The sequence below is a fragment of the Rhea pennata genome, chromosome 3 (assembly GCF_028389875.1).
Source record: "Rhea pennata isolate bPtePen1 chromosome 3, bPtePen1.pri, whole genome shotgun sequence".
Lineage (NCBI taxonomy): Eukaryota > Metazoa > Chordata > Aves > Rheiformes > Rheidae > Rhea > Rhea pennata.
In genome coordinates, this window is record NC_084665.1 from 82,852,555 (window position 1) to 82,879,489 (window position 26,935).

Consider the following 26,935-nt stretch of genomic DNA (forward strand, 5'->3'; position numbering starts at 1 on the left):
GCTAGAAATAAACTTGCAAACCAGGAATTATTAACAGGGAAGTAGGGAAAAACTTACCTAATTGTCACTTACTACAATAAAATAAATATTCAGGTGCATATTCTGAACCAACTTAGATGACAGTTGCAGCCTTTGTTTCATAATGGTCATGATGCCGGTAACATTCATAAAGGCCCAAATTCAAGGCTGTATTTTTCACCATTGCTTCAAATACTAACTCAATAAACTGAAGAGAACATTTTACCATACATACGTTCACCTCATTTAATTATCATTTTCTTCTACTTAGCTGCAATCCATGTTATCTTTGCTGTATGTTCAAATATTCAAATGGACCTTACCCAGTGTCTACAGAAGTTAATGGAAATATTTTCCATGATCTTCAGTGGACACTGCACCAGACCTATAGTCTGCAGTAACATTTCACAAAGCTATGAATTAATCTGTGAATTAATCTGATGTACAATGAATTAAAACGACAGACAGCGTAAACGGGTTAATGAATGCATAAAACATGAAATAAAATGACATTACACAGCACAATCTATGAGGTAAATTTATTTTTGACTAAAATTTTCATAATCAATATGACTGTTATTTTTTACGGAGCATACTGAATCCCATAGGTTAACATAAGAAATCTATGATGCCTGTTATTTTCCACATTGATGAATGATTTTTTTTTCAACTTTACTACCCTCTGGACTAGTGAAAACAGATAATGAAAGTTTCTCCAAAAACATATGCTGTTTCTGACTAGTATTAGTACTAGTATTTCATATAAAGTTGCAAAAAAATGCAACGAGGAAAACTACAACAAAGTAGTAACTCACATACTACAGGGAACATTTCTTTATAACCTCCACCATTTGCTTTATACATGAAGTATTACCTTACATGCACTTGCAGTCCTAATCATTGTAACTTTATTACAAAGCATTCATTTGTTATTTTATTCTGTGGTAAACTCCAGAGGTTAATTATCAGTTTACAAAAAAAAGGTTCTGTTCTCTCCCTTAAATTTGTTCTTTTCAATTTGATTTAATGGTCTTTCTTTTCCTGCATTCTGAAAAAGGGTAAATAAGAATATATGATTTATCTTCTCCACATAATTCTCTCTTCCTTACAATTTCACCATGTCCTGTACTCTAATCTGAATAGCTTCACTCTCTTAAAAAGGTTTTTGCTATATCAAAAATTTCAACATTTTAGTCCAAACTAAGAAATAGTTGGCTTTTTAATTGCAACAATGAATATTTGAACTATAGTAGCTATCTTTCTATCATAACACAACCAATAACATTACTGTGCATTACTAAGATGAGTTTTATCTTTGAAAACTGTCATGCCTATAATTTGTAAACAGTTCAACAACTAGAAACTACATTACATTCATTCCTAAAAATTAAACCCAATTTCTAAATTGCTTTAATAACAAAAAACTATGCAAAAAACACTGTTTATGTATCTCCAGAGATGTATTCATTATCTCTGTCCTATTTAATTCTTAGGAATTAAAAATGATTCATTAAATAAACCTAAAGAGTCTTTCCTAAGCTTAATAGATAAATTAATATATAAAATAATTTGCCTCTCTCCTTCTATTTTCCTTGACCTGCTCTTAGACCATCAAAAATACTGAAAAGTAATTTCAATATAGATTTTTTTTATTTAATACCTCTTCTGTTCTAAATCTTCAAGAAAGATTGAGTAACTCTTAGAAGCTGGACTCCTGATCTGGAACTTAGAAGCTATGAGCTAAGAAAATCAGCAAATCTGTACTTGCTGATATAAGAATACAAAGAATATGGAGTGTGCAGAAGCAAAATGTTAGCAAGATTTTGGTTCAGTGGTTTGAAGTGGAAGGTATGTGGATATTTTCCTTATACTCTGCCATATTGTGAAAAATATATATATATTAGGAGCCTCTCATTCTTCAGGAAAACATTCATACATTTTAAACAAGAAATAACAAAAAAAGCAAGCTTTTTTTTTAAAATTAAAACACATACTAACCACTGTATCTGTATAATTACTTGTAAGTTTTAACTACAGTGATATCATGTCATATTTGTCTGTTTCTCAAAATGAGTGCTATCAGAAAAAAGTGGCCAGGAAACACTTGAAATAATTTAATACAATAGTGTGTTTTGTAATACCATATTGGCTTTTGAAATGCTGTAGCTTATGTTGTTCATTGCTCTTTAGAGGTTTAGAGATAAAATGCCATAATGCTTTCAGTAATAAGGGACTCATATGCACTACAGTTGGTCTAAGAGTGTTTTTTCTGATAGTTAACTACATCTACACATAAGATAATAAATTAATAATATACCAAAGTGATTTTTATTTTTATTTTAATAACATATTGATAAGCTAATTAGTATTTTTCTTTGAAAGAATAAAAGATAGTATAAATAGGAGGATACATGAGAAAATTAAATGCTCTTTTATTTAAAAGTGAAACACTTATATGATTTCCTCAATACACTTAAGTGTTTGTCAAAAGTTTGAGGAAAGAAGTTGAGAATTGCAAAGGACCTTCCGAAGACACATAGTGAGGAATAAAATTATATTTTGTAACAAAAAAATATATGGACTTCTTAGAAAAAGGTCGGGTGAGTACACTCTAAGGTCTTACAACTAAACTGACATTTCATTTCAACGTGACAACAGCCTTCTTGACTGCAGATTAGTTCAACATTGAGCATCACAGCAAAACAATTATCTAGTTTAGAGTGCATAATAATTCACTGTTGTCCTTCACTGTATATTAAATGTCACCCATCGGTGTGACAAGAATACAAAAATGATTGCACTAGGATCACCACCTAACAGGATATCTTTTAATATAGCCATATTGGACAGGTTTTTTATGTACAGGATAAATGGTTAAAATATTTTCAAGAGCAGCATAATGTTTCTTTTTAGTATTTCTGCTTGGCAAACCTAAATGTCCTTTAACCATAACAATTAATCTATAAAATATAATAGTGGTAATTTTGGGTCATGTGGTGTATTTTAGAGTACTTATACTATATTTTGCATTCATGTGATTGTGAAGCCAAAAAAAAAAGGTCCTGTCATCACGAATGAAGACCCTGAAGATTACTGTTTTGTGGTTTTGTTCAAAGGAAGAATCAAATCCTTATCTTTTTACAATATACACCTTAAGCACATTAAGGCAAAGCCTCAGAAATGCCAGAGGGAATTCTTCAACAAGTACATTTTGTCCCAAGCAAATAACACAGTACGTGAGAATCTATCTGCAACTCAACAGTGTTGCTTTCTTGCTAATGTGTGACTCCTAATTGCTTACTGAAAGAGTATAACTTTCAGATTAGAGCTTTAATATAGGTTTATCAAAATCCATCTGAAAACAAAGGGGTTTTTTTTGCATAGATGTAAATTAATTATTCTTGAATTTATTTTTATTATGGAAAAGAAATAATTCTGCATTTAAATTGTTTTTAAAGTCTTTTCAGTGCTTTACTGTCACTAGGAATCCAATTCTCTGACCCTCTATGTATACATATATATCATTAAATGAAGGAAATAACTTTGATTTCAGCATTTGCATGCAATCATCCATACTGCTTAGCTGTTAGCACACTCTGTCACAGTTTTGGCCTACACTAAGCTCATTTAGATAATGCCCAAATATAGTTCAAAGTATTGGTGGGATCACTGGGATAATATAAAAGCTAAGAACAGAAAACATTTTAGTCTTATGGATACAGACTGTGCCATATCACTTGACCTCTGGGCCAGAAAGTAAGCCCTGGGCTGTTTAACTGGCTAGCAAATACACAGTTCTTAAGCTCAATTATGCTACTGTCAAAATCAGTGAAATCTTTTCCATTGACTTCTACAGGAATATGATAGGATAATCATCTATTCAGGATAACGTTTGATTACAAAATGTTTCATCCTTTCTGATTATTCTATTATTGGTCTCAGCATTACCCCTGTGCTCTCTCCCCTAATTTAGAACCAGTAATTTTAGAAATATTTCAGTTACTACTGTTGTCCTCAGAATGCACCTTTTTTTTCCTCCAGAAAAGATGAAAAAAATCAAATGCATGTCTCACTTTACATTTGCAAGTAACCTGATCTGAAATAAAAAGGTCTACTTGTGTAGTTAGAGCTCTGTGCAGGAACTCTGCTGAATTGAAGCTCCACATCCTGGTGGTGGATAACTACTTGAAACTTCTTTTAGGCTTCAGTAGAAATCTAGAAGCCTTTCTCCTACCTTCGAACAAAAAATTGAAGTCTTCATAGATACTAACCTATGAAATGATCAGCTGGTTACAAACAAGACACCAGTGCTTCCTTCACTGATAGCACTGGCCACCAGCAACTTTCATCCTCACACCCTCAGCACTTATGTTGCCTCTTTCATAGCACTATCAATAAGCTAGAGTTTTCCCTTCAGGCTCCACAATTTGACATAACCTTGTTAGGAAACTGAGTATACTAAGGCTTGCCTTGTCCTAGAATTTCTTCCAACCTATTTTTCTGTAAAACTGATTCCAGAAGCAGTATTTCAACAATGTAAGGATTAGAGCCCAAGTGCTTCTGGGCATACAAGGTAATACACTCTTTCCTATAGAAAGAGATTATGGCTACTCCTTTTGCTCTCTCCATCTCTCACCCTGTGGCAAGACAATGCTACCAACTTGTTCATTACTGAGAACCATTAACTTGACTTCATTCTTCATTTAATCCTGTCCCTTGATTCAAATGTACTGCTTTTAGTTCAGCACAGCCTATCTGAATCTGATTTATTATTTTCTCTCCGGCCAGATTGCCAAAATATCATCAGAGAGTTTCACTTTTCAGATTCCCAAACCTGTATAAGATATCTTTAGGGATCTGGTACATGTGTTACAGGACCTATGGGCAACCTGTATCATTGTGGAAAGGCAGCTAGTATGTGTTCTTCATATTCACTGTTCTTCCTCGAAAGAGACAAAATTGAGTCTTTAATGCCATAGCCTAAACTGTGCAATGTTTCCACCAGTACTATTTGACTGTCATCTAGGCTTCATTGTGAGTAAAGCCTCCAGGTCAAAATTTATACATCTTTCAAAATTCTTCTCAAAATTCATTTGTTTTGTAATGTAGACCGTAAACTGAAAGCTGGTTATGCCTAGGTAGCTCATGAATTATGACTGCTGAATCTGGAATCACTTATGAAATGCACTCATTCTATTATTTTTTCATTTTATTTTCTTCATGCCTTGTAGGAATTTTCATCCCATTTAACTATTTAAACCACACTCCTTTTGAAATGCAAACTCTTTAAAGCAAGCACTTGCTGTTTGCTGTGTTACTGTAAAGTGTCTTGCAAAATGAGACTTGAGCCTGCTTGGCAGTGCTCTTGGAAAATTCTACTGTATTATGAGAAAGCCCAACCTTAGTTGGGCTCTTCCTACCATCTAGAAATCTCCACTGTCTTCCACCTGTGGAGTCATTTACACTCATGCAAAGTAGAGGTGCAACACCATCCTCTTCCTTGCCTTTGACATTTGCTTTGCACGAGCACAAATGACTACACAGTATGAAAGTCAATGGACAGTGAGGGAGGTGTTATGAATGTGAACAATCCTGACTGACATTTAAGCTGCAGGCAGAACTGGGCTCCTCATAGCAGAACAAAAAGATTTAAGGAGTCTATGGCACCTACCTAGTGACTTCGTCTAATTACAGTTACATTTGAAGCAAGGTGAAAATTCCTTTCATTCCAGTAAATGAAGGGCACACTGACCAGGATTTTGACATGATTAACTATTCACTCTGCACTAACATGCCTGTTTAGAAGAAGGGGAGAGCAAGAAAGAGAAAGTGAGAGAGAGAAGTGTGTGGAGGATAAATATAACTAATTAAAATTCTTTTTCAGATATTTTTGCAATTTGATATTATCTTTGCCAAGCTCTGTGATCACAGCAAAGCAGTGCAATGTAGAAAATTCTACTAACTGCTTCCATTTTTCTTCTAGACAGGGTTCATTGGTTACATTGTGTCAGCCACAAAACCAGAGAATTTTCTAAGGAACTTGTTGGAATTCTTTCACTGGAATTTTTCTGAACCTGCATCATACTATAAACTAGAACCCTGACTATTTTCACTCCAAAACCACTACCAAAAAAACTGCTCCACAACAGAAAGTAACTGCTGTAGTATCTGCTACTTGAAGACTGCCTTGTATTACTGGTGTTAGCACTACAGTACCGAAATACTGTAGTAGTATCCCTACTTTTACAAAACAAACAGATAAATAACAAATGGGTATATTATTCTACTGTAAAGTTAAGTTATTTCTTATGCGAACAAAGAAGAAGCTCTATAAAGATGCAGGTGCACAAAAACCACTGCATGCAGATAGGAAAGCAACTTTTTCTTATCTACCACTTCACTATCTACTCCATGAAAAATCTTCCACTCAGCATTCCTGTTTTACATAGTTGAGGAGGAAACTGGAATGTAAAGAGGCAACAGGTCTGAGTAGAATGCTTTTCTTTTAGTCTGGTGGAGTTATATACATGACTCCATCAAGCTGAAATAACTTTGCCATCCTGGTTTTCCCAGCTACAGGTTAGCTGCATTAGCTGCATGCAAAGTCTTTATCTATGCTAAAGTCTTTAGGTGGAATCTAATTGGTAGGTGCAAGTGCCACAGAGGTGTAATGGCTATGATGCATTAAAAAACAAAACAAACAAAAAAAAGTATATTGATAGGAAATAAATGCTAGAAGGATTTAAACAGGACTATTTAATAAAAATTATATATATTTAAACTGCTCTCCAAAGTGTTAAAAGACCGATTAATGGTAAACATTTTGCAATTTAAAGGTTTATTATTTTCAAAGAAAATCAATTAATTCATTCACAGATTATTTTGTTTCAACTACGATGCTGAAAATTTTCCACACAGTCTAATTTTTTCCCTGTTAGAATGATACTTGCTAAAGATTAAACTTTTGATAATAGTGTACTAAAAACAAAAAAACAAATGCTCACTTTGGATCTTAAGCCTGAAAATGCATGATTAACTTTACACTAAAGCAATTTCACCATCACTGGAATTAACAAAGGGTGATTTCCACAGGGGAGATAGAAACTAATGGAGAACAGACAACTGAGTTTCAGCATCAGAAACAATTAAGTACTTCTTTTGTCAGACTGGTTTCTAGTCGAGACTTGGCAGTGCTATAATGACTTCTCCTACTCTAAGTCTCGAAACTAATGAATTAAAGACTGAAGGTCTAGATCAGCCATGTAAATTTATGGCTAACACAGCCGAATTGGAAAGATAAATCAAAGACAAATAATTCCCATTCTCCTGGCTACAGGATCTTCAGCATCTTTGGAATAACCTTACTTATCTCTGATATGGAATATCACTTATAGTCAACAAGCATTTCTTATTTACTTACTTTAAAAATTGGTTTAACTGTTAGCTTGTAGTTCTTCCCTCCAAGAAAAAAAAAAAAAAAAAAAAAAAAAAAGCTCTATCTTTGGAAAAGGCAATGTTTATGTAAGGTTTTCCCCTGCCCCCTCCTCTATTTAGATCTATTTACATTTTTCCAGAATAAAATGGATAATTATGATTGATAGATGAATTTAGCAAATCTGGTTTTAGCTAAATTTGTGAAAAGATAACTAAATAATTTCCAGTTCTGAAGTCAGAAACTGATATTTTATTTTAAATAATGTATATTCTAGCAGAGATATTATTGACATTACTCAATAATACACTTCCTGATTTAAAAAGAAAATAAAAGAGTAAAATCTGCAAAACATGCAAGTGTTGGGATTCTCTAGGTTCTCCTATCCTTCAACTAATCTTGAAATCAAAGAACATAGAGGTTAACTCTGAAACGCTATCCTACAGAAACTGCTCTTCTGAACATTTTCGCTTGAATTTTACTTGAGTTTTGTAGCCATTGTACTATAATGGCTTTGCTTTTGCAGTGGTTTATATCTGCTTCTTAATTTTAAGTGATATAAAGAAATTTATTGTATATGGGTCTACACATTTAGCAAATAATGCTGCTTTTCATATGTTTGGTTCAGTTAATGTAACAATTGCTTTTCAACCCTCACAGACATTTTTATTCAATATTATCATATATCTAGTAAACAAGGCACTACTATGTTTCTGGGTCTTCCAGAAGCATGTCAAGTAAAAATTACAGTCAGCTAATTTTCAGTTTTTCACCTTACCACTCCAACCTCTATATTTTTCGTGAGGAAGCCTTTCACTATTAACTTGGAACCGCATGGAACTGCTGTTCCAAGCAGGATGTACACGTGAAATGGCTTGAATAAATAAAATCTGTCCTACATGAGCTTTGTCATTCTGAAATTTTGGGCAAAAAAACCCAAAAGTTCAGCTGCCAATCAAAACCATCTATTGATACAACAGGCAATCTACATAAGATCAGTCACTGATGCTAATGAAAAAGGAGTCAACTGGTTAACTTCCATACTTTTAAATTACCAATTTTATCTTTTGATAGCATCATGGTACCTTCTTGAACTCTTACTGATTCTACTCCTGTCCCACTATTTCTTCTCCTTGCTTCTCACATTAGAGGACTACATTCCTTTCCATATCTCGTGAGAAAACTGATGATATGCATCATGATGAGTTCTCTTCTCTCCATTAACGTAACACATGCTAGAGTAAAATACATGCAAAGAAACAAAACAAAGTACTACTTTTCCCCTACTTTCAAAACCAGAAGAGGCACTAGTCTTCCTCAAAAGCAACATTTAGCTTGACAAGACTCAGATTCATCTGTAGATGAACGATTCTAAGGCACACTTAACATTACTATGATACACTTAACATTAATGCATCCTATGATTTACTAAATAAACATGTAAAAGGCGAAGTCTGGACCTGAGTCTTCCTTTCCTTTTCTTGTCACTTATCAAATAAACCTCTTATGTTTTGACAAAGGAGACTGAAATGACCCAATATTAGAAAAGAATACTTAGGATTTTCTCCAGAGATTCTAAATATGTTGGTTTTTTAAAGTAAACTACTTCATATAAGCAAGCTAATGTCTTTTCTTTCTTACTACATTTGTTGATAATTGGTAATAACTTAAAAATAAGGAAAAAACATTGAACACTTTACCACAGTGTGAAGAACTCCAAAACCAAATGAAATTAATTTTCAGATTACTATGTACCTTTCTCAGAGGCAGCTATGGGATTATTTGCTAATGGATGGCAACACAGTACATGGAGACTAACAAATTAATGTGCATGGTTGATACGAAACATCATTACATATGGTTTTATAGGACTTTTGACAAAACAGTCTTCAGATACTGACTCACTTAAAGGCTGCTTACCTAAGGCGTTTCAATAAACAAAACGATGTAGATGAGACTTCGCTCATAGTTAAACCTAATCATATATGGACAGCCCCAAAAACACAAGGAAAAAATGTGACTGTTTTAACTGCTGAACTACTTTCAAAAGCAAATTGCATTGTGTTTACAGTATATTAAACTTGGTCATACAGTGTGAAAGAAATGACAGAAAATTGGAGACATATAAACCAAAATATAAATATATGAGGTAGTATAATGTGTGAGAAAAGAAATGATAATATTGATAGTATAATACCTTCCAACACCATCCAGCATGTGCTAGGGATGAAAGGACTGCAAACACAATGATTAAACTGTCGCAGGCTGTTTTAAGTTATATCTTAGTTGAACAGTGTATGGTACATCAGGGAGATGTCTGCTAAAGAACTGTATGAAGCAGAGTAAATGAAATAGTCAGGACAATTCTAGTCAGTCAAAGCTCAAAATGGAAGCAGGCCAGAAAGCCATTCACCAGTACTCACTAGGAAATTCACTCACTCACAGTGAGTATCTCACTTAGGATATTTTACTAGGAAAGATGGTTCATCCAGCTAAATCCTCTGGATGAACTTTAGGGGACAATCTCTGAATCCTATAAGAGGTACTGTTAAGATTCAAATGAATAATAAATCTCTTCAACTTCAGATATATGTGACTAGTGAAATGTATAGTGTAACAGATGTAAATGAGAAACCAGAAACAAGAGATTATGCTATAAAAATAGTTCAGCATGACTTTTCATACAACTTGCCATCATTAACCCTCAGATTGCAAAAAAGGGTTTTTTTACAACTTTCCATCAATAGGAAAATATGTGTTTATAAATGTATAATGCCTATATATAACAAGGCTTGAAAAGTCAAGTCAGAATGAGTACAGCCAGAATGAGCTGTGCATCTAATTCAAGATAATGATCTAACTATCTGAAAGTTAATTTCTGTCTGTGGATCTAGTTAATGAAAATGAAGGGATTTCTTGACTTGCTTAAGAAAGAAGACCAGATTCCTTAAGGATGAACAGAATTCGGATTCAATTTAGCCACTCAAAAAATGTTTTGGGGCAATTAATGATACACTAAGGAACTGTGTGATTGCTTTCAGAATAATGAGAAAAAACATTAACAGACAAGATAGGAAAGATAGTCTGGGCCATCATCAACCGTATAGAGCATAAATACACTATTATACTTTTGATTTCAGTTTTCTAATTGATTTAGAGAATAAGAAGCAAATATTGGCAGAAATCATTCTGATGGCACCATCATTATAGTGTATATTATAAGATATTTTCTTCTATTTTGTCTAAAAGTAGATTAAGATTGATATTAAATTAGTACATATCTCAGAGAAGCCACCCACTACTCTGCTTCCAAAAGAGGCCCCACTCACACATTAACTCTACAGAAGACAATTTGATTAGACTACTACAAAAATACTAATTTCTTGACAGAAAAAAAGAAAAAAAAAGAAATGACCAGGTTTGTTGAAATAAGCATATTCGTATATTCATATTCCTCAACTTGCATATTGAGTTTTAGCTAATGAGAGGGTTCTATACCTTCCACTGGCCTGATGAGGCAGTCTGGTTCTGAGTACTTCAGCCATCCACAGTTAAAGCATTCACAGGATTTCAGCAGTCGTTTTGCTGCCAATATTTTTTCTTATTTTTGATGAATGATAAGTAGTGTCCAGGATGTCAGATCGATCTACCACCAATATAGTGTAGTTATGTCAAAAAGTATAAAAATAAGTATTTTTGTCTGCAACCTGTAACGGTGTTCTAAAAGAGGCTGTTATATAGATGTTGTCCTTGTACAGACTACAAGACCTCTTGGCACTTTTGTCTCTTCTTGAATAGGTGAAGGAGACTGACAGCATTCAGAAGCAATTCAAAAGAATCCTAAGGGGTTACCATAAAAAGAGTCTGTACTCAGATGTTTATTTATATATCAGGTATTCTACAAACTGACACAGAACCTAGATAAATCTCTTGTGGAGGAGGCTGTCAGGGGACTGCTGTGTCTTTCACAGTGTCAAGTTGCAAAGTGAGAAGCTGCTGTTTAACTCTTTGCTATACCTGTCTTTCTTTTAAACACAAATCCTCATCAACAATATTCAGATTTTTTAGTCATTTAGCTTTGATCTCAGCCTTGATACAGAAAAAGAATAAAATGTAAGATCTCTGTGTGGACGACAAAAAAATAAACCTAAATATTGTTATAGGTAAATAAACTATAGAGTTTTATGATAATATTATAGAGCATAGAGCATAGTAAACTTCCACTCTACTTGATCAAGTTAAAGTTGTCATGTGCATTTTGTGAATAATGATGCTCAGAATATCTGAACACATTTGAAATATCCTATGCAAATCTTGTTTACTTTGTAAGTGGAGAAATGTTTAAGCAGATTTCCAATAACTGTTATCCGGACAAGACAGTTATACAATTTCACCGCTATAACATATAGTGGGACAGATGAAGTGAAAAGCATGTACTTAAGAATTTGCCCATGAGTGTAATAAAATTAAGAGCTAATTAAGGCGTCTTCTTTATACTAACCTCAGTTAATGAAATTCTATTTAAATGACAGAAATCTAAAATCAAATTTGAAGTAAAGGAGAAGAAATAAAATCCAGAAAGTAAGAAGGTTTTAAAACATTTTCACATAATATTAAGATTTCTTGTTATAACTATATGAACCTATCAGTTAGCAAACAGATAGAAAGATATATAAGAGAAAGAAAATAAACTCTTGTCATGCAACTGCTCCCTGGTTCACTTGACAGTAAGCCCCAGTGTTTTGGAGGCTGGCACTGTTGCTTTCTGCTCACAATACAAATAATGTCTAGTGTTAACATGAATTTGCTTGCAACCAGAGAAATGATATGCATAGAGGCAGATAATTCTGAATCTGTTGGAAGCAATTGACTAGGTAAGGTCATAAATTGCAATTTGATTTAATAGAAATAAAAATCCTTGACTTTGAAATAATTGCCATGGAATAAGTTTGGAAAGTGTGTCAGTTTTTGGCATGTTTTCATCCTTGCCTACTTGCACAGCATTCTATACCCTAGTGACAATGTCTTTTCTTGTGTTACAATTCAAGCAAAACTAAATACCATAAGCTACTAAGAAAAGCAGATACCAGGGGTTGCTATCTGGACTCTCCTATTGGAAGATGAAATCATATCTGAGAATACCTCATAACAAATGCTGCAGTATTGTAGAAGATAAGGTTTTCAGTAAGTATGCTTGTTAAGAGTAAAAGACAAATATGCTAAGTTCCTACTTGAATAAAATTTGACTGAAAAAGCCGTTCCTTCTTATCTATCCTTGATTCCTTTCTATCGAGATAGTTTCCAAGGAATAGTTTGAAAATCTGCTGGACAAGCTTAAGGGCAGAAATCAGTTGATCAAGAAATAGGAAATAAACATGAAGACTGATGAGATGTAAAAGAATATGTATGTGCTCCACAGATCTATAATCCTCAGGCATCCGTTAAAGTTTGAAGAAACATGATATTCTTAAGCTTCTTCACAGAAAAAAGATTAAGAATGTATGGATATATTTTTAAAACTCTTTTCACCTTTTATTATACTTTATTCCAGCTGGTAAGAAAAAAATGTAATCGGTGATGAGGCAGCGTTCATAATGCTTTTATGACTGCTTTCAAGGAAATGGAAAAATAGTCTATACTGAACACTATGACAACTGAAACCAAGACAAGAGCTTGACTTAGGAGAGGAAAGATAATTCTTCTGGAAGGCAGAAAAAGCAGGAAGCACTCATGTGCAGAGTATGATATAGGTTAAGCTTAATCAAGCCCTTTAAACCGATAACCCATGATTCAATGTTAGCTATCAGGGCCGTGAGCACAGTTTAAAGTATATTTACACAATAGATTCACTGATACTCAAGATAGTTCAGCTCATTAGTGGACCACTTCATCCAGGGCAGTTTATCTGCTTCACAGCTAATCTGTAGAAAAGTGAACTATCATGCTAAAACAGGTGCATCTCTTCCAGTTATGAAGAAGGTCAGTCACACTAAACTGCACTGTTGCAGACAGACACATTCATAGAGTTTGCTGTGAGAATATTTAAATTTGCAGGGAATAACTTGAAATTAGAAAAATCAGGTGGAAAGTAATTGGATAAAAATAGATAAGTATTTTATTCTCCAGTCTGGGTTTTCTGAAAAGATTCATGAAGATGTGGAAGTTACATACATATGAGACTCCAAAAATGCTGATTACATAAGGAAAGCTGGCTGAATATTATTTAAGTTTAATTTTAAAACTCATGAATTTGAAGGCCCATTTAGGTCAAGGATATTTAGCATTTTGTAATGTATGAAACTGATTTTCTTCATATTCCCTACAATAAATGGCCAGTACTTACAGTTGCCAATATATCAGATTTTCCTGAGACCAAAAAAGGGAAATAACTGATTATTAATTACAAATTAACAAAAGAGAAGGAATGCCATGTGCCTATGAATTTGGATACCAAAAATGTAAGAAATCAGCATGTTTCTTATAAATGAAACAATGGTTTGCATCAATCAACAGAAATAAAGAATAAATGCTACTAATTCTGAAAAGATTTTTAATTGTACACATCAAAAGAGAAGGCTTTGTATTTGATAAAACTCCAAAAAGGTGTAGATGTACACTACTCCAGTCTTAGCATTCCTTCAAATCACACATAAACTGTGAGTTCAGCTGGGCTTCTAAATTAAAGAAACAAAAATAAAAGGCAGACGCAGAAAAGGAAAGATTTTGGAACTGGAATGCAACAAGATATCATATGTTTCACACAAAGACATTGCTAGCTGGCATTAGAAGCAGATCTGTTATAGTTGCCAAAAGACAAAAAGAAAACTGTTATATGATTTTTGAGTTCACAGAAAGTTGAGATGTTTAGTGTCAAGAAGACTGAATTTATCTATCATTCCACACTCTGTAAGACAAAAAAAAAAAAAAAAAAAAAAAAAGATATTCAAAGAGTAACTATCGTAACTATTTAGATTCAGCTACCACAATAAACAACATGAGGAAGTGTTCGTATATATGGAACAATCACAGCCTGCTATAATTCCCCATCAGGAATAAAAATTAAAGAAAATACTATGTCCTTCAATACATACGCTCATCCCATTCAGAATGCAGCATTTGTAATATCAATATGAGCAGCTAATTGATCAATCGTTGGGACTACAACAAGAAGAAAATGACCCAGAAAAGCCTGCTAGCTAACAAACTACTCTCCTAGCTTTGGGTTTTAGTGAGCACATAAAGATTCCAGTTCTTTATATCTAGTTCTCAAATTGGAAGGAAAACAAAAAACAAAAAATGAAAAACAATGTTCTTACAAGTAGTTTCAGGTGAAGGTAAAGACTACTGAAAATTTACATTCCTTTTTATCATTTACACTTTCTATGGTACTCTGTAAATTCCTTTCAGTAACTCCCTCTCCAAGATTCTTAAACCTTCTATTAATTTTTTCAGCTTTGCCTAAATGTGACCGTTGCTACTAATTATTCAGTGAATTCCAAGTACTGAAACAGAGTTGTACTTTCTGTTTCAAATGGATCAAGTTCTTACATCTCAATACTGTTTGGAAGACATGTTAAAACAATAAAATCATAGCTTGCTCATGAAACATTTCACACAAAGATGTGAAGTGTAAATCTAAAAATAAGTGTTCTACAATGAATACTCTGATAAGCTGTAATTATAAAACATCATATCATAAAAGACATAGTAGATACTGCTCCAAACACAGATACACCTTATTATGAAACACATAATTATTATGAAACACTGGTAGTTAAACACTCATTATGGCAGGATTGTTATGAAATAAAAATCTTAAGAAGACACTCTAGACAGGCCCTATTAATTTGATGGCATATAGTCCAATAATTTCATATCAGGACTGAAAAATACATAATAAACTGTGCAACATCTAACTTATAACTCATACTGAAAATAAATATTCAATACTAAGCTGCAAAGTCCTGTTTGCTACCAGACTTCAGTTAATAGCATCTCCCTTTAAATGACAAAAAAAAAAAAAATCCAAATTATATTTGCAAAAGGCTCTTTTACTTCTGAGCAATATATGCTCTTCTCTTTTTAACATTCACCAGGAGATTATCATTTTAGCAGAGAACAATTTCCCTATATGAAATACGGAGTCAGAAAATACTAACACCTATTAAGTCTTTCTACAATACTAAAAGAATCTGTAGATTGTCTTACATAATCCTACATTTTCTATTTCTAAATGTGTGCTCAGTGTTTGATTGCACAACAGATACTGAAATTCTGTCTCTGGTTTTGAAGGCTAGTATAAACTTATATGTAAAAAAAAAGAGAGATATTTTATACAACACTACAAAAGCAGACTCCTCTACTCAGTTTCAAACACATTTTGTAATGCTTTACACTGAAGATAATGCTTTTATGTTGCTGGTCCCAAAAACAAAAATGTGAAAAAGTTCAGTAATAATGCTCTAGTACATTGTGCTTCTGTTTGATAATAAACATTCTACTTCTGTGAGTGAGATTAAATGACTGAACAGCATAATAAAAAAGGGCTGGAGGAAAATACATTTTTTTCCTACAAAATATAACAAAACATATTTTTGGAGTGTAAGTAGGAACTGAGTCACACAACTCCTGCTAACATTAACAGAAGCTGCCTGTCAAAAGCACTGTGCTTTATTCTGAAAATATTCTTGAGTGGTCATAGTAGGGTTAAAACTTCTGTACATACAGACAAATATTTTACATGAGGGCTTCACAAAAACTGTTTGTAATTTATACTCAATTATAAGTCCTGTAATTTCAGAATTATTTGTGTCATAGGAACACCTCAGAAATTAGTTTACTGTCTGGTTATATAATACACTAAAATCCATTTTTCTGTGAGGAAACTTCCAATGTAAGTTTCTAGCTATTTAAAGTAGACTTTTAAAGACACAGGAGTGAAAATATTCATTACAGAATGTGTTTCGGTGTTTTATCTAGATGACTTTGGTATCTCAGGTACTTTATGTTCAGGTGATCTTGCTGAATTATTTATAAACTGTTTTTCTAGAAATAATACCTTTGCATTTATTAGCAAAATGATATAGCTTCTCAAAAATGAAGATGACAGTGGCAGAAAAAAGTGAGAGAACTCTGATATTAATTTTAGCATAAAGGGAAAAGAAAAATAATAAGACTCAACTGTGTACTAGAGATTGTAAGAATATGGGGCTGAAGTGGGATTGCATTAAACATATGCTTCTAAAAATCACTGCTATACACAAAAAATGTCTTTTTAAATGAAAGTTTGGGATAAAAGCCAGCATAGTTTATGTTTATTTTATTTTTTAAAAATTACTACTGGGAGGAATCTGCAAGTGATATTACATTGCAAGTTATACTACATTCAAAAGCCTGCAAGTTTATTGCTCTGGATTTTTTTTTTTTTTTTTTTTTTTTTTTTGCTATCACAGTAAGAGTCAAATTTATGACATGCAAGATTATATTTCTGTGAGCATCTGGGGTCAGTTCCAGTTAACAATGAAAAAGTAAAATATAATGAAATTTTTGACAATAGGATATGTTTACCTACTTGTCTATATTGAAGAAAGCAGATAATAAGTGTTCAAGGAGCAATACAGCCTTATATATCAAATCCTTTTATAATTTAACAATTGCTTTATTGAGGTCCTTAACCCTGGCTGCTCAGCTAAACATGCTTCCAAACATATTCCAACCTGGAACTTTAAATTATGTGATCTATCTCAGGGATCTCACCTAGCACACAATTAAAAACTAGTTATTCTGTTATTTTACTTCAAAGGTGCCAATATACATCAAGTAAATTATATGGATTTTTAACATGAAGAGGCCTGATTTGGACATCTTGGATCAACATGGGCAGCTAAGTACTTAGTCTGAGATTAAGCACCATAGTATCAAATAAATTATGCTAATAAAATAAAGTATGTTGGCCACTTCCTTTCTAAACACAGTATGAATGGGAAATGACGTTTCATAAATTTGCTAATGTCTCTCTATTTGTAAATAAAAAGAGAGAGATAGCTAACATACTCAATACTCAGCGACATAACAAACAAACTGGAGACTCAGCATGGTAGTGGAGTAAGCTAGCAGTGAGAACCCTCATCATTAACTCTTGTTCTGTACATCATAAAGTTAAAATATAAGAGTATGAAAGTAAGAAAATTTTTGTGACTTTTGACAATTATTAGTAAGAAAAAGATGGTAACAATTGCCAAAAAAATCACAAAAGTTGACATGTTACCTGGCTATGACAAAGAGCACACAACTGACACCCAAGTAAGCCAGCAGAATATACATCCAGATATCAGGGGAGAGAGGATTCAGGAAGGAGAAGACGCCCGGGTTTGTACCATTGGGCTTGCGGTACAAAATACTTATTCCAAGAGTCATAAAGGGCTTGGAAAAGTCGATGACCTTCTCTCGAACATAGGTAATCGCCAATGGTGCAACTGCAAGGTCAGCTTTCTGTTGAGAGAAATACAAAAAGAGAAACAAGTCGTAAGTCAGAACCAAGGGGCAGAAGCAGGGAATCAGATTAAACAAAACATAGACTCTATATGGAGGAGATTTGCACTACTTAGGCTGAAGTTTAAAACCCTCCTCTTTCTCTAATAAGGGAAGTGATTTATTTTAGTTCGTTATGCTGAATTAACATAGTAGCATTCAGGGAAACTACAGAAGCTATTACAGAGATAGAAAAAAGTGAAGCAAAATACTTTATCCTGCAGAGAACAAGAATATTTCCTATTACGTCTTTTAGAACTCATTTTAACTATACATATCAAGGTATATCTTTACTTTGTCACTCCTTCACTGTGCTCCTTAGAAGTTCGTATGTCTGTGAAACAAATGTGAATATGCTTTTTCCAGTGTAGGGAAATGGCAAGCAGAGAAAATAGCTATACTTAATTCAGCATAAAAGTATTAGAACACAATGAAGAACATTTTAAAATGGGAAGTGCTACACCTGCAAATTTTTTACAGGGAACAAGTTCTAATAAGATACATCTGTCCTTACTAGTTTGCAGAAATAACTAAAAAATTCATTTGTAGGTAACAGAATATTAAACAAGTGCAGTTTAAAATCAGATCATACAACAGAATGTACTTTGTCAATTTACATTTAGCTTTAGTTATTTATGGCAATAATTCATGGGATATTAGTGAACCCTCTCTATTTTATTCAAAAAGTAATAGAAACCACAGTGACGAAATCAAGCTACAGGCTCTACTTTTAAATCTCTGTCAACAATTGTAGAAAGACTGCTATGCGTGTGTGTCTATGTATACGCGTGCTTCCATACGTGTGCGCATGTATGGGTGTGTATGAAAGGGAAAAGTTTAGAGTGAGAGAATACACAGTACATAACTCAGCACACTGCAGATGAAGATTCCTCAGTAAACTACAGGTAAATGTAATGAGAGAAATGTTACAACTACCATGAAATAATGTATTAGTCAAATAACAAACCTGCAAATAACATAGTTTTCAAAATGATTGTCCTAAACCAAGATCCACATATTTTGTTCCTAATAATATGGTATTAATTCATAAATTTATATATTTTGTTCAGTTGGTATTGGAAATATTATATAATGCTCAAATAGTATTAACACATTTCAGTGTTCCTTTGTTTTTGTTGCCTAACATTTCATGAAGTTCTACTATACTTTATTGTTGTTATGTGCATTTATGGTATCATCAGGTCTTCTCTGGAAGTACACCTTTATTACTTTTATTATTACCTTTTATACCAAGAAAAATTCTGTTGACAATATGTATTTAATTTACGAAGGGCTCAGTGTTCAAAAACGTGATGCATGTCTCATTTCCATCCATATGTAGAACTTACAGGTATTAATCAGAGCAGCAAGGCTTTATTCACAGGTGAGTTTTTATGGATTACGCATTATTGATGGTAAGAAAGAAAAAAGTAGAGTAAGAGAGTAAAACTAAATTTGATTAAAAGTTACAGAGCAACATATACAAGTTTAGAAACATAACACCTGAGACTTTTGTTTTGAAAGGCGAGCAACAGTCCTTACCCTTACAAAACTGTCAGAAAACATAGCTGCCCAAAGATAGAGAAAGTAGATCTTTTGGAAGGCTATTGGCAATTGTGAAATGTCTTGCCTTAAAACATGAACTGACCAATCCAATCTTTCATCATTTGATAAAACCAGAATAGTATACAAGTAAATACAAGTTATAACTATACTTAGTGGAGCAAAGTTCTAGGGAAGCTGCTGATGCAATTAGAAAAATAACAGAAGACATAACACATTTCATATGGCAAAATAGGACAATCTGGGAGGGACCGATCCAAAATATAGGTCCGTTTACTGATATCTCAAGATTTTCTCCAGAGCACTGTTTCATTCCCATTTTTCACTCAAAATTCAGAAATGATTAATTTGTGATTGCATGATGGGGGAAAATTCTCCTTCAGGTTACATGACTGGATATTAACCTTTAAGATTATAATACTAAAAAAAAACAAAAAACAAAAAAACAAACAAAAAAAAAAAACTATTCGTATTTCACATACTCTGAACTTTTTTCTCCAAGAAATCCATGTAAAAGATACAAGTCAGAGGGCAATGTTGGCTTTGATTGGCGCTAATGTATACTATATGGGGTAAAAATATTTTTATAAGTAAGTTGTTAGCTAAATTTTAACTTCTGAAATTATTATTATAAATATTAGTTTCATTAGCAAGTTCTTTATTAAATTTATGAAACTACAATGCAATTACAACGTAAAGCCAAATCATTGCATAGAATAACAAAATAATTTACATTTGAAAGGATCTCTGGAGGTCACCTAATCCAACCTCCTGTTCAAAGCAAGGCCAACTTTAATGTTCAATAAATGAATACAATATTCTGATATTGTGTAAAACAACATGTAAAATTGGTTCCTTGGAACTTTTTTTACAATTCAATTAAAATATATAAATAAAAAGTACCACACGAAGGTAATATAACTTTGTGTTGAAAAAACCCAAAGAAAACAGAAATCTTTTATTTTATGGGAAGAGTTCTTTTTCTTTCAAATATACTTACACAACTATGGTATCAGTGAACAAAGAATTCATCATTTCAGATAAAATACAAATAAAAAAAAAAAGGCATTCATCCTTATACTACTTCACTCTCAGCAAGAGAATTGTGTAAGGTTGTTTTGTAACTGTTTCTTTCATCCACTATCAAAATGTACACATGAAATCTAAGAATGATCTGTGAATTCAAGACGAAAAACAATTTCATTACAGCAAACATCTTTTTGTCAGTCTGGCTGTCGTCCTAAACTTACAACTCCATCTTCTAAAACCAAACAGAGGATATACACGTGTTAACAAACAGACTGATTTTGCAAACCATGCATGATGATTCCTAGTATTAGCATTTTTCAGACATAATCTACTAGTGAGTGTAGCTGGGACATCTCTTCAGCCTGTGCCTTGAGGCACAGACTGAATCAGGGTGCTTGGCAAAAATATAGCACAGCAAAGACAATGCATCATTGGAATATATTCAGAGGTGAAGCTGCAAATCTCTAACACTGGATCTTTGACAGCATTTATTTAGTATAATATAATTACTGCTGACCTGTAAGTGGAAAAGGTGAATAGACTGCCTGATCTCCTGTGGTCCTTCCCTCATGATGCTAGGTTATTTTATGATTTCACTAAAGCTATCAACAAAGCACCTAACATACAGTCAAGAAGCAAAACACAGCTGTACTTCTCCACCCTAAATTTGATGCAAAATATAATATTTTCAATACAGTTAGAGTGCATGTGTGTCTCTCTACTAAACTAAATCTCGCCCTGCAGACTTGAAATATATAGAGAAGATTCTTCATTATATTGTAACATTTAAAAGTACAGTAATGCCAAATTATGCTAGGTACCCTGTTTGGAAGATCAGTCTTTTTTTTTAGTTTGTAAATTCATGGTGAAAGTTTTATACCGACCTGAATGATCGGTGGTCTAAATCCTAATAGTACATGAAAAATTATCTTTTATGGCTACCAACTCCTGGAAACAGTAATAGTAGCTACTATGATAAAGTCTCAACAATGGCTGCAGTCACTGAGGTGTTACTATAATGCTCTGGTCACCGTATCTCATATGCAATTATGTAGATTATTTAGATGCATAACAACTTTAAACAAAAATACAAAATATTGCAGATGCACACTGATAACAGTGATCCCGCTATGATCTTAGTGGTGAAATGTGATGTTTATTTATTCATATATCATAACACTAAATAGTAATTGATATAATCTGAAGAGGTATTCCACATCCAAATATATTTGAAATGGAAATGAAAGCAGGAAAGCTGTAATTAACTGTTATGTATTTGGTCAGGAAATGGATATACTATATTCTAAGCTTGACAAAAATCCAAATTAACTGTTAAGAACCATACAGATTATTTATAAATTATGAAAAGGATCTTTGTTTTATGTTTCATACAAAAGATCGCAGATCCAACAGCACAAAAATGCCTATAAGAGTATCCTACCGATATGATTTAGATGCTGCTTAAGACAGTAGGTGGTACCATTGGTCTAGGTTCAAAAGCTAGTTCATATCAGAAGTGAAAACAAATATCAACGCAGCCTGCTATTTCATCCTATATAAAACCAATGTGTCATTTAATATAATTACTGCAAAAGCTTCATTTCAAGAGAGAGATAATTTAGGTAATGGAAGCAGGGGAGAGAGGAGCTACGAAACAGAAATGAAGTGCTTAGGCCAAATGATGAGTAAAAGTTTGAGCTAGGGCTAGTCTCAATGGCTGTACTAATCTACCTTCTGAAGAACAAAATTCACATTCTTCCACAGGCGATAAAAGAAATTTAAGAAAGGAATGGGCTGAATGTTGGGGTTTCTTTGAATAATGACTGGTTTCAGTGACTCTGCTCCAATATCCTTGAACCAGAACTATCACCATAAGAACAAAATTTAAACCTCTCAACAAAAATAAAATCTGGAGTCTTTATTGACTGAGGAATCAAAAAGCTGCTAGAATGAATAACAGACAAAAAATGTAATTCTGCAGATATGTAACCTATTTTGCTAATTAAATATATGTTTTCTCCAAAATATTCAATTCTCTTGGCAGCTGCTTCATCCAGAAATGATGCGGCTGCAAAGTAAGAGAAACAAAGGGCCAAGCTTCCAAAAGTGCAATAATAAAGTCTCCTGAAGTCTTCTATCATGGAGAAATACGAGAGAATTTTCTTTAGTTAACTTCTCAGGATGAGCTACAGGAGAGTGGAAATTGAGAATTTTATACATCTAAAGGAACATTAACAAATGAGTACTTCCTAAATGACTTTCTGGTAAGTTCCATAATGAATAATATCTGTCTCACTTGGTAACAGAACCAAGTAAGGTTATATTTTAAAAGGACAAAAAAAAAGGATTTATATATCTGAAAGCATAATCCTGAATAGCACCTATTCTTGACCTTAGGGTACTTAAGATGAAGGTCCTTTTTGACAGCATCCAAACAAAGACAGAAGAGTATAAGCTGGTTGCTACAGAGAGAAATTCTGCAGCCACTAGAGGTTAGAATAGCAATTAGAAATAAGTAGACCTGACAAGGACCTTCCAATACAAGGTGCAGTCCCAAGCAAAATGGGAGAGCTGCGCAGCAATGCAAACAATAACCACAGCATGTGATGAAAGAGTACACTGCAGAAAATAATGCCAATGGTAGACAGCAGGGACTGGAGAGAAATACTTCTCACAATAAATTCTTATTTAAATTGTGTCAAATGTGAGGAAGTCAGAATCACGCACTCACTCCACTACTCAGAGATATGGCATGATAACCTACAGAGTGGCACTGGTTTCACATTCTGCCTCCAGACTGGTAATTCTTCAAGGAGAGGTTCTCCATCCAGGAAGAGAGGGTCCTGGACAAGAGGGAGGAAGAAATAGAATTGATCTTACCCTATACGACACTTTTCAGAAGCCCTTGGGACATGCTAAAACAATCCTCCTTTGCTTATTTACTGTTTACTTCGAAGCTTGATTCATCTATTACAGACTCTAATCTTCTATTTTATGCAAAGAAAGATTTAAAGAAAGAAGATGATTTTCTTTTTTTTCAGTTACTGGTGCTGAAATTTGATATATAACCTCTCAGGAGACAAGCTTTTAAAGTTACATCGAATTCAATATATGCATGTGGCTATAGCTAACTGCAATAAAAATTTTGTACATAAATCTTGAGTAGTATATGAGCCATAGCATGTATAATAAGTCGATACTTGCAAAGATTGATATTTTGGATAAGAAGAGTAACTCTGTAAAGAATAACTCAGAGAAGTTGTCACATTAATGTTTGGAGAAATTGAACTTTGAAAACATGTAGTACCTTCTAGCAGTAGTGCTGGGGAAGAGAGAAAAAAACTAATGATTTAATTTTCTTTTGATAATCCTTTTCTGAAAAAAAATTTGGTTCATTTCAAACGAATGAAAAAAATCTATCCTTAACAATAAAATGGCTAATATTTATTTTTCATTAGACTGTAAAACTACAGAATATTCCCTCATAATTATGTAAATTGAGTCTACTGGCAGGAATTTTGCTGATAACATTCTGTATTAGAAATGCAGGGGGAATCATATAATCAATACCCATTTTCAATCATTTACACATTTTATCAGTCCGTACAATCACACTAATCACACAATATAAATACACAGACACTGCAACTGCATTTTAATAATTCTGCTTCTATAGATTATGGACACTAATGAATCTACTGTATGTAATTATTTTTAAAATAAATTATTTTAAAAAAAACAATTCATAAGGATTCTTTTTAATTATCCAAGTCTGCTCTTCAATCTAAAAGGCTTCAAAACCTCAGCCAATTTTGGAATTCCACACGGAATTTGGGGGATTGTTAACATGAGAGTTGAACTTCATTCACATTATCTTAAGACAAAAGGCATCCTTAAGCTGAACAGAGGAAAGCTAATGCCCAACTTCAATTCTTTTAAACCCATATAATGGGCTCTTAACTGAGAGAGAGGTTAGGTATTATTCCTATTCACAGAAAATTTGATTTGAAAAATTCAGATCTGCACTTTGGCATAAGTTTGCTATCCTAAACTGGCTTATTTGTACCTTTACACAGTAGCAAATTCCATACCTTGAGAAAGGCTTTTATTCTTGAAAACAAGATCTGCACTTCCTTTTTAGATCACTTGGATTGTATTAGGGGATTATTGTTATTTTAATCAGCCACTTATTTTAATATAAACTGTTTTTTTTTCATATTTCCTACTTGCTTTCATAGGATCGTAGGATCACACAGGTGGGAGGGGAATTAGTTAGTCACGGCTTTATCCAGTCAGTCTTAAACCTCCAAGGATGGAGGATTGCACAACCTCTCTGAGCAACCTGCTCCACTGCTTGACTGTCCTCATGGTGTGAAAGTTTCTCCTCACATCCAGTCAAGCAGTGGAGGAGGTTGCCCAGAGAGGTCACACAGTCTCCATCCATGGGGATTTTCAATGTATGTCACAAAAACAATACTGTTCTTTTTTCCACCTGCTGCGCATCACTGTGAAGAGTTTGGGGCAATCTTCTTGATAACTTGCTTGTAGGCTGGAAGGCTGCTATATTATTCTTTATCTTTGTCAAATTTAAGTAGCACACTATAAAATCTGAAATTAACAGGCAGATTAGATAGCTGAGCTCGCATAATGTCAAGGCTTCCTATTTGTCAGGTCCTGACAATCACTTAAGATTAAATTAAATTCTAACAATACCATATAGAGACACAACTTTAGGAGTCATTACTTTATTATCACAGAAGTAGACCTGATGACAGTTTCAACAGATACTGACTAAATTTACAAAACTTTTTCTAACTAGAGATCTACTTCCCAGTACGTACTGCTCAGCAACACGAAATTACTGAAAGCCAAGAGGTTTTCTGAAAGAGACATATTTTACTTACATCTGGTAATTTTTAATTGCTGTTTTACTTCCTTAGATATCCTTCTGTGAGCACAGAACTTTGTCAGGACTTTGGGAACTCCTGAAAAGTTGTGGTGACTCCTGCTTTTATCTCTGTAAAGTTTATCTCTCTAGAGATCTAGATCTTCAAAAAAACTCAAAGGGCTCTGCACAGTACTGTCCACTATAGCAGCAGTAACCTACAACATGAATTTAACTAGACTAAGTTGGAATCCTCCCTACCATGGCTTTTAAATAGAAACTAGCATATCTTTTGATCAGCCTAGCAGTGACTAGAAGTGATTTTTAGCATCTTTCTTCTGTTTCTTCCTTTGTTATTCTCCAAATGTTTACTCAGGGGGAAATACCAGTACTAAAAGCTAATTAATTTACATTAATTTGCATTATTTCTTCTTATTCAATCTTTGTAAATCTGGGTATTCTCCTAGTGCATTCTCATTTAGCTCTGCTAGCACTGATTAAATTTAATAGCCGCACTTACAGATAAAAGATAATTCCTACAAACTGACAAATGCTGAAGCATTCCCTTTAAAAGAAACATTGCTCAAGAAAATGGCCTTCTCTTAAACAACTTTCAAATAACCATACTAGATTTTTAGGTAAAGCATAGAAGGGGAAGAGTACTTCAAAACAGTCAAAAAGTTTCTACCTGTTGAAGCTACTATGTCACCAACGCATTTTGCACAAACTTTGTTTTTAATCAACAGTTCCACAAACTGCATGACTGCCACTAGAGGCAATGGACCAAGAAACTACTTCTAGCAGTAAGATGGATGACAATAAACTGCAAAGATAATAAAATCTCAGCCTTTGTCCTTATGTCTCTTGTCCAGCAGAGCTTTCCACAGAGGGCTGTTCTAATGGCTACAAGACCAAGATTCACACAGCATACCATGGAAAGGTAGATTGCTATGACAGTATTTTTAAGTCTAAATATTGTATCTCGGGGTTGAGGAAAAGGAAACTCATCCCTTAAAAAGAAATAAGCAGCATAAGAGTATTTAAATTAATTAAATTGTTCAATGAACTGAGAAAATAAATCAACGAGTTATTCCACTTTTTTGCCAAATTTATATTTTTGTCTAATGAAAAAATAGTATTTTCTAAGCAAACACGAGTAAATCTACACATCCCTTACATGCACTGAGGTGTACAAACTGCTTTATTTGAAAAGGGAACAAGTGATTAATCAGTTGTGCAGTGCAATTATCCAGATACTTTTGAAAGTATTTGAAATTCCACAGAAGAGATTATGAAATCTCAGATAACATTTTTATCCCCTAGTTCATAATTTTTACCTGTAATACAGTATGTGTTTCAATGAATCAACCAATAGAGATCTACTTACTTAAAGTTAGTGAGAATTTAAAGGATTTTGAGATATATTGATAGCCTTCCTCTGTAAGGCACAATTTCTGGTTTCCACACCTTGAGCCCTT

The 26,935-nt window shown here is 33.4% G+C and overlaps 1 protein-coding gene across 1 annotated transcript in view; it reads right to left on the reverse strand.

The window, feature by feature from the left end:
• Positions 1 to 26,935, reverse strand: part of GRIK2 (glutamate ionotropic receptor kainate type subunit 2) — a 413,047-nt gene that overhangs the window by 131,325 nt on the left and 254,787 nt on the right. The window contains exon 11 of the mRNA XM_062570999.1: positions 17,718 to 17,941. Within this exon, the coding sequence (XP_062426983.1) occupies positions 17,718 to 17,941 (224 nt within the window). The remainder of the gene's footprint in view (positions 1 to 17,717; positions 17,942 to 26,935) is intronic.